Genomic DNA, 12,070 nt, shown 5'->3' with positions numbered 1-12,070 from the left:
CTGTCTATACCCCTTCACCCTTCTGCCTTTTTCTTTTTAAACGTCTTTCTTCTCTGGCTTATAGGGAGAAAGTGGAAGGTCAAAGGTGAACAGGAAGTGAGATGCTTTCATTTGGTGTGCGTGTTGTAAAGTTTGGAAAGGGAGTGAAGTTTTTTTTAGCAGAGGGAGGGAAATTTTTTTAGTGGAAGCATATATGTGGGCAAGATGGGAGGATGTCTGTGTTTGGGACTTATGTGTGTTTGATCTGATGTGTGTGCGAGCTTTAAGGTACATGCGATCGAATATGTGTTCTTCTGGGACGTTTGATTGATGGATGTATGTGCAGGAGTGGGGCTGGATGAGAGCAGAGGCTCCTTGGTCTTTGTAGCGAGGGCAGGAATGTCGGCGTTTTCTTGGCAAGCGGGAGGAAACCTTGTAATAACTCCAGATGTGCAGCCCTGTGGTCTCCATCCCTCTCTTGCACCCTCTGTTTTTACTTCTAAAGCTGATTTCCTCTCCCTGTCCGAGGCGAATAAAGAGCCCTTTATGCTGCTCGCCAGCCTGCCCCGACACACACATGGAGTGGTGGTGGAAAGAGGGGGTGGGGTGGGGGGGTTACTGGTTGGAAGGGTGACACATGACTGGTAAATCAGAACGAGAGCAAAAGAGGTTGTGAGGAAGAAAAGTTTTGAAACACAAATATTATAAATTCCTTTGCTTTCTTTATTCCACGCATTTAGGTTTCAATATAACTTCAAGCAGTGCTGAGTAATCAGTGCTAATATTTCAATATCTGTGTGTGTGTAGCTATGTGTTTGTTTTAGCTGCGGTTTCTGAGCTCCAAATCAAAGCAGACGCGATCCCAAGAGAAGCCAGTCAGCAGTATGCTGGTGGAGATGGAAGGAAAGTGAGAGAAACGAGGAGCAAAAAATAGGGATGAAAGAGGATGAAAAAGTGATACCCCAGCGAGTGGGGAGAGCAGTGGGAGGGTGTGAAAGATAGAAATCAGTCCTTCGTCGATGTAGAAGACAAACCAGATCGCTGCTGCAGCTGAGTTTAAAGTTTAGGGACTGGAAAGAGTGAATTTATTGGGTGGGAGGAGTGCTGCGGTCGCACCAACATTGTTTCCACAGTTTGGATGACCAGGCAGGCAGCTTCCTTCTCAAAGTCTTAGTCAGAAATATGGAGAAAGAATGCACAGAAACACACCCACTCAGTGTAATCTGTGATTTTATGTTCTTCAATCTAACAAGAAACTCAAATCCCTGTCTTCATCTCATCTTTATATTTTGATGTGGAATTGAAATAACAAAACTTACATTTTTTGATGTATAAAACAATACATTTTTTGTATTTTTGTTACTGCAGAGAAGATTTTAAAAAACATAGCTAGATTTATTTCTGAGGATCTGCAGCCAAACCAGTAATTGCAACCCCAAAAATGTGAGCATCTGTATTTCCTGCGCGCATCAGAAATCTGTTGGCTCAGTTTCTTCAACAAGCTAATTTTAAAGATGGCAGCTCACTGAAAGATCCGGCACACACAGAGGTTCGTGTTTTTGTCTAAGCCTGGCCTTGACTAAAATCCACCTTTTGGGTTGCAGATTTACAAAGCCGCTGAAAAGCCCGAGAGTTAAAACAAAAACTACTGGTTAGGAGCGGCTCTGTTTCCTGTATCGAGCAGTTTATCTCACTCCTTTAACCGGAAAGCAAATTTATTTCATAAAAAAATCACAAATTTGTTGTAGAATTGACAAAAAACAACATATATCTTGTAGAGGGTTTTATATATATTTTATAATTTGATGAATTTCTACATTTTATCTAAAAAAATGGGATTTTTAAAAAATTAATTTGCTTGAAATGTTAAAAGTATTTACCATAATGACTGAAAGTTTAAAAAATAAACAACAGAAAGGTAAAATGAATAAATATAAGAACAAAATTAGGGTTTTATTGTGAAATAAAACATTAACAAAGCCAGTTTGATGCCATAAAACAGAAACAATATGAGACTCTGTATGAAAAGGGGAGCCAAGGAGGCTGGTTTGAGGATAACTCAAAGTTTACCCAGTTTGACTTATAAGATGAGGAAGAATGTTGGCTTTTTTCTTTGTAAATGATCGTGTTTTCACTGATTCACTTGATACGATTGTTCCCGATAGAAAGAAAAACAAGGAATGGGACCAAGCAGACACAAGCCAGAAAAAATTAAAAACCACAGGAGTGTGTGTATCTGTGTGTTTGCGCTCATATTTTAGGGAATTAAATCTGCTTACTCAGTCACAATGATGTCTTTTAGAGACAAAACTGAATCACTACTGAAACTTATGTAATTATATTATAAAAAAACACGGTTTGGGGTTCGGCCAAGTTTACAGTTAGGGTTTAGTGCTGTTCCAGTGTAATGTTCAGATGCAAACAAAGCTTTCTGAGTCAGATGTTTAAATGACATGAGACATTATTTTATTTTTAACAGCTTTTTAAAAGCTTTTACTTCATTTAATGGATATTCATATTCATATTTGTCTTAATTACTGACTTTCTCTATTATTTCCTGAATGAGACACCATGAAATCCTTAACTTCCACAAAGGTGAAAGATTTTTCTCCTCATAAGTGAAAAGTTTTACAAGACTGAACTGAACTTCTCGAAAATATGTTGGGTAAAAAAAAAACAACGACTTGGAAGTGTTCACCATCAACTCAGTCCGTTGTAAGAATAAACAGACAATGTCTAAATGGTACACAGTACAAGTATGTTACAAAGTACAACGTTTGTGTTTAAACTATAGATTTGACTGAAGTCTCAATATTTTCAATATGTGGAGCTAAAGATGCATGTCGGGCTGAGACAGATGAGTTACGTCAGCTTTTTAAATTTATTAACTTGTAGTTTGTTTCATATTCTTTATACATCCGTCTAAAATCTAAAATGCATGAAAGAACTCTAATAATTAAAGAGTCAAATAACAGATAACTTTGCTAAACTGTTGCAGCATGAAAACCCCGTGTGCATCAAAGCTTGTTTGTGTTTCAGACAGGTGGATGTTTTACCTCACTGTGTTTTTGGATGTTGAACTCGGATCTGGATGTTTTAGTTGAAGATTTGTACTGCTGCGTGTTTTTGTTCCTTTTATCACATTTTGTAACTGTTGCCTTCGTGGGATAAATACTAATGGATAAAAAAGTAGCATCTCTTCTCACATGTTTTGTTTTTTAAAAACATTACATTTAAATAAATGCTGCAACAGAACTAAAAGCAAAAAACCCAGAGATAAAATATACAGTTTTAACTGATTTACAGTTTTAACTGATTTACAGTTTTTAAGTCCAGTAAAATAATGGAAAATATAAATATTTCTCAATAAATCCAAAGCATACCTAAAGACATACAAAGATTTCTGAAAAGGAAATTGACTTTTTTTGTCAACAAAAAAGCAACAACAAACCATTTAAGAACATTTACAGTAACAAAATGTTGAAAAAACATTTTAGAAAAAACTTTTTTCTACCAAACCTGCTCTTTTCACAAAGCCAGCAAACAAATGTTTTTGTAAGTGTGTTCTGTATAAGACTGGGTTTTCTGCTTTTTGTTTTGTACAAAATTCAGTTTTTCCTGTTTTGAATTTTTTTACTGCTTTATTTTGTCTGTAATTTGTCTAAAATTGTCTTGTGCTCTCCAGAGCAATGTTACTGAACGTTTGTTCACACACGTAAATGAAAAGGCCACAATTCTAATGAATCATTAGAATCAGCGATATTAGTTAGTAGTTTTACGTGTCTTTTCAAAAGAGAACTTCAGGACTCTTTACAGCTAATGCTACCATTTTGCTGTGATGTTCTCAGTGGAAACTTTATGCATCAGTAAAATCTGACTGTTTGCCTTCCATCAAACTGCTGTGGGGTGTACCACACGGCAGATGTTTTGGTTCCCTTTTTTTCTTTATAACACTCTGGCAATTAATCAGACAATAAACCATCTATTTTTTCACAGAACAAACAAAAAAGATTTAATTAACTCCTTAGCATGTAGCTGCTAAACAGGAAGGGATCACTGGTCTGCCAGGTCCTCTGTGAATGCAAATATCATGCTCTTTTTCTCAAAGTTTGCTCCTATTTGCGTTTATTTTTATAGGGAGAGCTAAGAAAAGGTGTTAAAGAAAGGAGACTAACAGAGCAGCTAAAACTTAGCATTTTTTAAGCAAAATGTGTGAAAATTGATGTTGTTATTCCTGTGAATCTGGACACCATGGCTGACAGAACAGAAATGAGAACCTCCTTGTCTGCACTATTCAGTAACACTATTATTTTTCATAATTAATGAACTCTTAGAAAGTGTGGACGCTGGCCCCATGCCAAGGCGATTTGTTAAAAGATTGCCCAACCTTGCAGCCTGATGAGTCACAAACAGCTGCAAGATTTTACGCAGAACTGGTTCAGTTTAGCAGTTTCCCATTGTAGTTCTCCTGGCTAAAGTCCTCTGTTTCTGATTTAAATGCTAGCAACATGTGGCCTTGCTTTAAATGAAGTCCAAACAGCTTCAAGACTAATTAGGCTTACCTCAGATACCATTTCTCAAAAGCATCTTTCGCACAGGTTAAAGGCTTTGGATGTGTTCTTGAAATTTCCTCTTGTAAAAATAAAGCTTTTCACCGTATCATCTACAGGGAAACTTGACAAACCTGCATGTCTAAGCACTCTCAGTTGAACTACACAAGTACATTAAACCTTGTGAGTCTTTTCCCAACTTTCCCCTTCATCCCCAACGTGCAAGAATTACAGATTTCCCCTCTGCGTTTCATTAAAAAAAAAAAAAGAGAGAAGACAAAACTCAATAGCAGAAGAATGGGGGGAAAGAGAAACGGAGGGAGGTGAGGAGAGGAGGGCTGTGAAAATTGCCGTTGGCTGCCACCCAGGGCCCAGTCTTTGTGGTAATGAAGGGTTAGAAGCAGCGTTATTGCTCCCAGATGCCGTGCGGCTCCTCCACATCGCTTTGATGCACGGCCCAAGTCACCAGGACTTTTCTATCAGACTCCCATCAACATCCACGTTACCATACACACACAGTACACACACATATGCAGACTCTTAAAACAACATGGATGCTGTAAGCGAGTATTTTCTTGGTTTTGACTTCTAATCTACTCTGATTTGTTAATTGGCTATGGGATGTGTAAGGTCACCATGTAAGTATGCGTGTTTTGGGGTGTAGAGTTTCCTTGAGTGTGTCTCTCTGTGGACATATTTAATTGATGTTTTGAAACGGAGTTTGAGTTTTTCCTATGCTTTTTTTATTTTATTTTGATAGCCTGCAGGGAGGTGAAGTGTATTTATGAATGCAGGATTGAACTCGAACTGGCTTTTCAAAATGAACCCGCAATTACTCACTAACAAAATAAATCGAAGAAAGCACTTTTGTTCACGCGCCACCAACAAACTGCACTACCTCGAGTCAATGCACGGAGATTCAGACCAGTGTAGGATCAGGTGTAAACAAAAATAACAACAGCAACACAAAAATACAACAACTTAGACAGGTGTAGAGAGTGAATGCTGGGCGTTGACTGACTGCTGAGATTTGCTGAAGAAGCTGAAACCTGGTTGTTAAAGCTAAAAGAAGCAGAACTAAAAGCCAAAAATGAATGCTAGGTAAAAGCTAAAAGTATCTGAAAGTTGGCAAAAAGCTAAAGTAGAATAAGGTTAGCTAAAGCTAAAAGCAGCAAAATGGGAGCTTAAGTGTAAAGGCAGCGAAAAGGAGCAGAACAGTAGCTATAAGCTAAAAGTTGAATGTATGCTGAAGTAGATGTCAAAGAAGACGATGGACGAAACTGAAAAAGTCATTTGAAAAGTATAAAAGTGCAAAAGTTACATTAAGTTCAGTTATATTTAAAAAGCTAAAACTTTTGAGTCCAAATAATGCAAAACGACCTTAAACAAAAGTTTGATATTGGTAATGTTTGGTCAAAAACGAGTCCACACAGCAGATGGTTTATCTGAAGTCCAAAGAGAAGGACAGTCTGCAGAATTTCAAGTTCAAGACTCACCTGCAGGCTTGTGAACCTTTTAATGAGGACAGCTCCTGTACCATCATGGAAGATCTCAAGGAGGAAGCATGCAAAGTAGCTGACTGGGTTTTTGAAATTTGTAGAGGGTCCATGTGACGCAGATCAAACCTTCAGTTGTCTCCATTCTTTCTGCAAGTGGAGCCAAAACCTCTCAACCGTCCAAGACCATCTTCTAAGACGTTTCTAATATTTATGAACTAGCAACTCAGCAACACAAACAAAGCAAACATAAGTTGATGCCTTGTTTCTTTAGCCATAATTCTAAAAGTCTCAACATGAAATACGCTTCCATAGAAAGAATGATGTAAGTCTTCTCTCTCTCTTTTTTTCCTGAAATTACTTTGAACTTCTCAGCTGGTCTCAGTTTTATCATGTTTACAAAGATTACAGTAAAAGCAAATATCAAGAGAAAAAAGGGGATTTATTTTTAATTGACCTATAAAAGTATTTGTCACTTTCTTTGTTTTTGAGGTGATGCTGTTTGTTGAAATGGTTGATCATTTATATAGTTTAGTTTTACCAGCGTTGAACTGGTATTTTACAAAATGTGATCAGTTTTTTTTTGCACGTTAACAACACTTAACCTTCTGAGACCCAAACTCTTGTTCGTGGCATGCATTTTTAAACTCTCTTTGCTATTTGGGCTGATTGGGACCTGATGTGGATCAAGGAATGCTAAGCAAAATGTGATGTCCACATATGTGGACGCCAGGTCCAAGGAGGTTGAAGGACGACTATATGGATAAAAGACTGGGAACCCACCGTTTTTATACTTAAATTTGAATTTCTGAATCCTCACAGCCTGATAACGACTCCGTCTGTCTTTCTGTCAGTCTCTTAGAGACGCACAGTTTGGTTTTTGTGCACTCGAGATCCTGCAGACAGAGGTCAAATGGAGTTTGCACACAAAGTATCTCATATTCTTTACGGGTGCATCTGTGTGCATTTAGGTTTGTTTTCTCACGTGTCTCTGTGAGTGTGCATAATGTCTGAACTCTGCGCTGTTGCCCACTCATGCTGGCTTGCTTTTATAGAAACACATGGAAAAGCACTCAACATCAAGCACACACACACACACACGCACTCACACATGTAAAAACATGCGAAAAATGATCATCAGAGAGAAAATCCAGGGTGATGCTGCAATAAAGCAAATACATCTACGGTCTCAGTGGATACCTGCTGTTTATTAATTTGTTCATTTGGTTCTTGTTGCGTGTTGATGCACCTTTCCCCTCATCGTGTGGACTCCCGGCAGTCCTCCACCCCCTCTGCCCTCCTCCTCCTCCTCCTTCTTCCTTCCTTTCCAACTCTCCTGACTGGATTTACTGGCCAGAGGAGAGGAAAATGTATGAATCGGTCCAAGGCTGCTCACTCCCAGGGAGAGGGAGAGCTGGAGAGTGAAGGGAACTGAAGAAGTAGAGGGGGGGGGGGAGGAAAAAAAATGTTGAAGAGAAAGAAAATGAGGGAGGCCAAGATGAAGAAATGCTGAACTAAAAGAAAGACAGAGAGTTGGAGAATTTGGACTCGCCAGTGCTATAAATGATGATGTCAGCATTCGGGAGTCTGGGGCGACTGCTTGTTTAGTGTGTGTGTTTGTGTGTGCGTGTGTTTGCGTGCGTGCGTGCGTGCAGCAGACACCCAGGAGTGCTGGCTCTGCCAAATGTGCGTGTGTTTATGTGTGTGCACATGTGTCTGTGGAGATTTTACATGCATTTAAGGGATATGACCATTTGGCTGCACAGGTCATAAATCCTTTGATGAAGGAGTTTGCTCTCCTTCTATTTCTCCCTCTGACACACACACACACACACATTCAGGGTTGGGCAGGGCAGGCCTGCGGTTAGCCATCCAGATGGTTTTAAGGTTAGTTAGAGACTACTCTTAAGAGGTGCTATTTGTAACTGAAGCAGTGTGTGTGTGTGTGTGTGTGTGTGTGTTTAGTTTTTAGAAACTCCGTGACTCTCATTTATTTTTAGAGTGTAATTTTTTTTAATTGTTATTTTACCGTCCATGGTAAAAGATTCACACACACGCGCGTAGATACACACTTGGTTTCCAACAATAGATTTAGAAGAGTCTAACCACAACACAGGCTGTGTGTGTTTGTGTGTGGTTTTGTGTTTGTGTGAATTACAGTACCGGCTTGTCTCTGACTGAAGTACTAACTTTGAGGTTCCCTGATACAGAAATAGTTTGTATATCACATAATGCGTGCAGGTTTACAAGTCTGAGCGAATTCTAAACTTTCAGTGGATCTTTGCATAATTATGTGTGTGAGTGAGTCTGTGTGTGTGTGTGTGTGTCTCATTTTAGCTTGCCATGTTTTGTGACTAATCAAAACCAGAAGTTGTGTTCAACCTTCCCATTTTCCTGTTTCTTTCCGGCTTTTAATCGAATTTCTGTTATTCTTTATCCTCTTCACGGTCCTCAAATTGATTACAGAGTCCTATTAATTCTAAATTTCCTGCCCCGTAATGATCCTGATGTGGTAATCCACTCTTGTCTGACTGCTTCAGTGCAGCAGTAAATCTCAAGGATCACTTTAACTGTCAAACCTGACTTCTTCATCTTCGTCAGCAGCGTGTCGCTCTGTCGCCCCCTGCAGGAGAAAGAGAAGAAGTACATGCTGCCGGTGGACAACCTGAAGCTGCGAGATGTGGAGAAGGGCTTCATGTCCAGCAAGCACATCTTTGCCCTCTTTAACACCGAGCAGAGGTGCAGCCACACACACTTTCACATCACACACATGCATACTGCGATGCCGTCTCATCCATCAAATTAATACTAAATAAAGATTTACACACACTCGTATCACAGTGGTGCGGTAAAGCACAGGAGTATTACCAGCAAATTTAAAGCAGAACTAGTAAAAGCAAAGGTGCTGATAATATAGACTGATGTTGATAAATTTATAACCGAATAATTAGAGTCTTAAAATGACTGCAAATGTAAAATAAATGTGGTGTAGAGTTTATTGCCAATGTCTATTGAAGTTAAAGATGTGAACTTAATGGACCATGAAAACACTTGTTTTTACTATACTAAATACTTGAATAATTGTACTTTTAATCGGATAATTGTGTTCAGCTGCTCAGATGTCATGTGTTTGATTTATTTCATGTTCACAGAAATGTGTACAAAGATTACCGTCAGCTGGAGCTGGCCTGCGAGAGTCAGGAAGATGTTGACGCGTGGAAGGCCTCCTTCCTCAGAGCTGGAGTTTATCCTGAACGAGTGACAGTAAGATTTGTTTAAAAGGAAGAAAGAAAATGTTTTATTCTTTCTTTTGTAATGACTGAATTGATTAGTTACATTAGTACAAAAGTACAAACGCTGTAGCAGTAAGAATAGTTTTTTTTGTTGTTTTTTTGGTCACACTTTAATGTTGTGGTGTCTCATACTGTGCGTGTGTGTCCTTTTTAATGTTCTTTCATGTTTCACCTCATAGGAAAAGGAAGGAAAGGTATGAAATTCTCCATGTCTTTCTTTTTTATCATCCTAGTATATTCTACATTATTAGAATGAATCTTAATAGGAAGGAAATGATCGTAATTTCATCATAATCTGAATATTTACAAAAAATTCTGTTTTGAACTGGTTTCTTACATTTTAAGTGTGCAAATTCAATTAAAAAGTAATACTGGTTCAAAACACAACGAAAAAATTATGCTTTTCAAAAAATATTGAATATTGTGGTGACAGTTATATGCTGTAATTTCAGTTTATGGTTCTGTTTTGATTGTGTTGATGTCCTGACATTTTTGTGTGTGCTGCAAAATTGTCATCTTCTTTTCCCCCGTTACATTGGCTTGCTTTTATCTTCTGTGAAAGCTGTGTTTTTGTAGCTCATCTTTAATTTGTCTCCACAGAGTGAAGGCGGGGATGAAAATGGCGCCGACAGCTTCATGCACAGCATGGACCCTCAGCTGGAGCGGCAGGTGGAGACCATCCGCAACCTGGTCGACTCCTACATGGCCATCGTCAACAAGACCGTGCGTGACCTGATGCCAAAGACCATCATGCATCTCATGATTAACAACGTGAGTCATCTGCGTGGGGCATGCAAAGACGAGAAGACTTCTTTGTTTTGTTTTGTTTTTTTAAGTTTGAAGTTTGCTCTCTTTTTGCTCAGACAAAGGAATTCATTAACGCCGAGCTGCTGGCCCAGCTCTACTCGTGTGGAGACCAGAACACTCTGATGGAGGAGTCCCAGGAGCAGGCACAGCACCGTGACGAGATGCTCCGGATGTATCACGCTCTGCGGGAGGCCCTCAGCATCATTGGGGACATCAGCACAACCACTGTGAGCACGGCTATGCCGCCTCCCGTGGACGACTCTTGGCTGCAGGTGCAGAGGGGCGGCTCCGGAGGAAGGTAGGTTTGAGTCGGATAAAGGATGTAAGGGGGAACAGCTGGAGCATTCAGCCTTTTATGGAAGGGGGTGGGTGTTTTTACAGCCATCCGTCTGCACAATTTTTTTTTTTTTACCTGCTTTTCTGTGCAGGGTCGCAGGGGAGCTGCTGCGTATCTGCAGGGGTCGTTGTGCGAGACATTTAGTTCCTTTAAAACCTGATCTGTTTTTAAACTGTTCATGCACCTGTTAATTTCTGATCCTCTACAAAGAATAAAGGGATACGCCAACAGATGATATCAGACGCGGTGTCTCAGTCCTATGAGACTTCTCTAAAGTTTATTTTTATATCGTTCCTGTCTTCTCTTGCTGCGTCTTCCGTCAGGTCTCCTGCTACCAGTCCGACACCAAACCGCAGGGCTCCGCCGGGACCCCCTGGCCGCCCAGGATCCCGTGGACCTCCGCCCGGTCCTCCTCCTGCCGGGGGACCCCCTGTCCCGTCTCGTCCCGGAGCTTCTCCTGACCCTCATGGTGGGCCGCCTCCCACTGTGCCCTCCAGGCCTAATCGTGCACCTCCTAGTGTGCCCAGGTGAGGAAAAAGAAACAAAGGAACCTCTTCTTTATTTTTAATAAATTGGACAGTGAAAGCATTTTTATGATACTTTCATGTTAGGGGGGTGTGAAGATGCATGGATGAGGGAAAAAGGAGGTAAATAAAATTAGAGAGCATTGATTGTCATAGAGGGTTAGTCTAACAGATAGTAGTTAGTGATCCCTAAGGAGGAGCAGACTGAGGGGCTTTTGTTTATTTGTTATGGAGTGAACTTTACTTTACTCACCTTTCAACACCCAATCAGGCCAGTCCTGCAGCAGCGTACACACAGTTCATCCTTTGCGCCCACCCACACTGCAGCTCATCATGAAGTACACGCGTCTCTGCTTGCCTGCCTCTGTAAGCTAGCTGCCTTTTCTAACCAACTATAAGACTAGCAGCTTTTCCTGTAGAGGACACCAACGTCTCTGAGCTGAGCTCTCACTGGGGGGAAAACAACCTAACATTGCCGGTCAAACACTGGTTTTATTGGATCCAAATCGTTTCCCTGTACGTCCCGAAGGAGAGCTGAGCACATGAGACGCTGGCCGATCCCGTAACTGTAACTGTTTGCTCTTCTTTTCTGTCCCCCTGCTCTTCTTCTTCCGTCTTCCTCTTCTTCACTGCACCTTTGTCACACACATGACTGCGGTTCCTTCTGCAGAATCACTGTCACTGGCCAGTGAGGACTAGCATTTCTGGTATGTTGGGTAATATCTGCCATCATCAGCACCACCATCATCACCATAAGCCTGAAAGACTTCTCAGAGGACATCTTTGGGCTGCATGACACTTCCTGCTTTGCCCCCCACACCCCCACCCCACCCCTCGCTGTTCACTTCTCTGCTCAGAGCACTGTATGGGCTTTTCGGAGTTAGTTGATTCAATTATGTAAAAACTAGGCAGCAGGAAGTGGGGAAAACAGATTTGTCTCAATGGAAGCAACTAATTAAATAGAGATTTTGAAATGTCAAAATCTGTCTAAAATCTTTCTTTTGTGTATGTTGTGTGTTGGTCATGATATCTCATCTCTCAAGTGCATCTCTGTTGTTTGTACGAGCTTAATAAGTAATCTTCA

The 12,070-nt window shown here is 40.4% G+C and overlaps 1 protein-coding gene across 9 annotated transcripts in view; it reads left to right on the top strand.

The window, feature by feature from the left end:
- dnm1a (dynamin 1a) overlaps window positions 1-12,070 on the top strand; it is a 49,894-nt gene that overhangs the window by 34,904 nt on the left and 2,920 nt on the right. For 5 of the 9 annotated variants that reach the window (XM_017407650.3, XM_017407647.3, XM_017407644.3 and 2 more), the window contains 6 exons: window positions 8,655-8,764; window positions 9,178-9,289; window positions 9,498-9,512; window positions 9,919-10,089; window positions 10,182-10,423; window positions 10,786-10,989. In XM_017407650.3, the coding sequence (XP_017263139.1) occupies window positions 8,655-8,764; window positions 9,178-9,289; window positions 9,498-9,512; window positions 9,919-10,089; window positions 10,182-10,423; window positions 10,786-10,989 (854 nt within the window). Of the gene's footprint in view, window positions 1-8,654; window positions 8,765-9,177; window positions 9,290-9,497; window positions 9,513-9,918; window positions 10,090-10,181; window positions 10,424-10,785; window positions 10,990-11,073; window positions 11,110-11,656; window positions 11,694-12,070 lie in introns of all 9 variants that reach the window. The other 4 variants (XM_017407651.3, XM_037979466.1, XM_017407646.3 and 1 more) reach the window with 3 other exon arrangements.

Source organism: Kryptolebias marmoratus, linkage group LG14 (assembly GCF_001649575.2).
Source record: "Kryptolebias marmoratus isolate JLee-2015 linkage group LG14, ASM164957v2, whole genome shotgun sequence".
NCBI lineage: Eukaryota > Metazoa > Chordata > Actinopteri > Cyprinodontiformes > Rivulidae > Kryptolebias > Kryptolebias marmoratus.
Note: the sequence above shows the minus strand (reverse complement) of the source record. Positions and strands in the feature narration are given on the sequence as shown.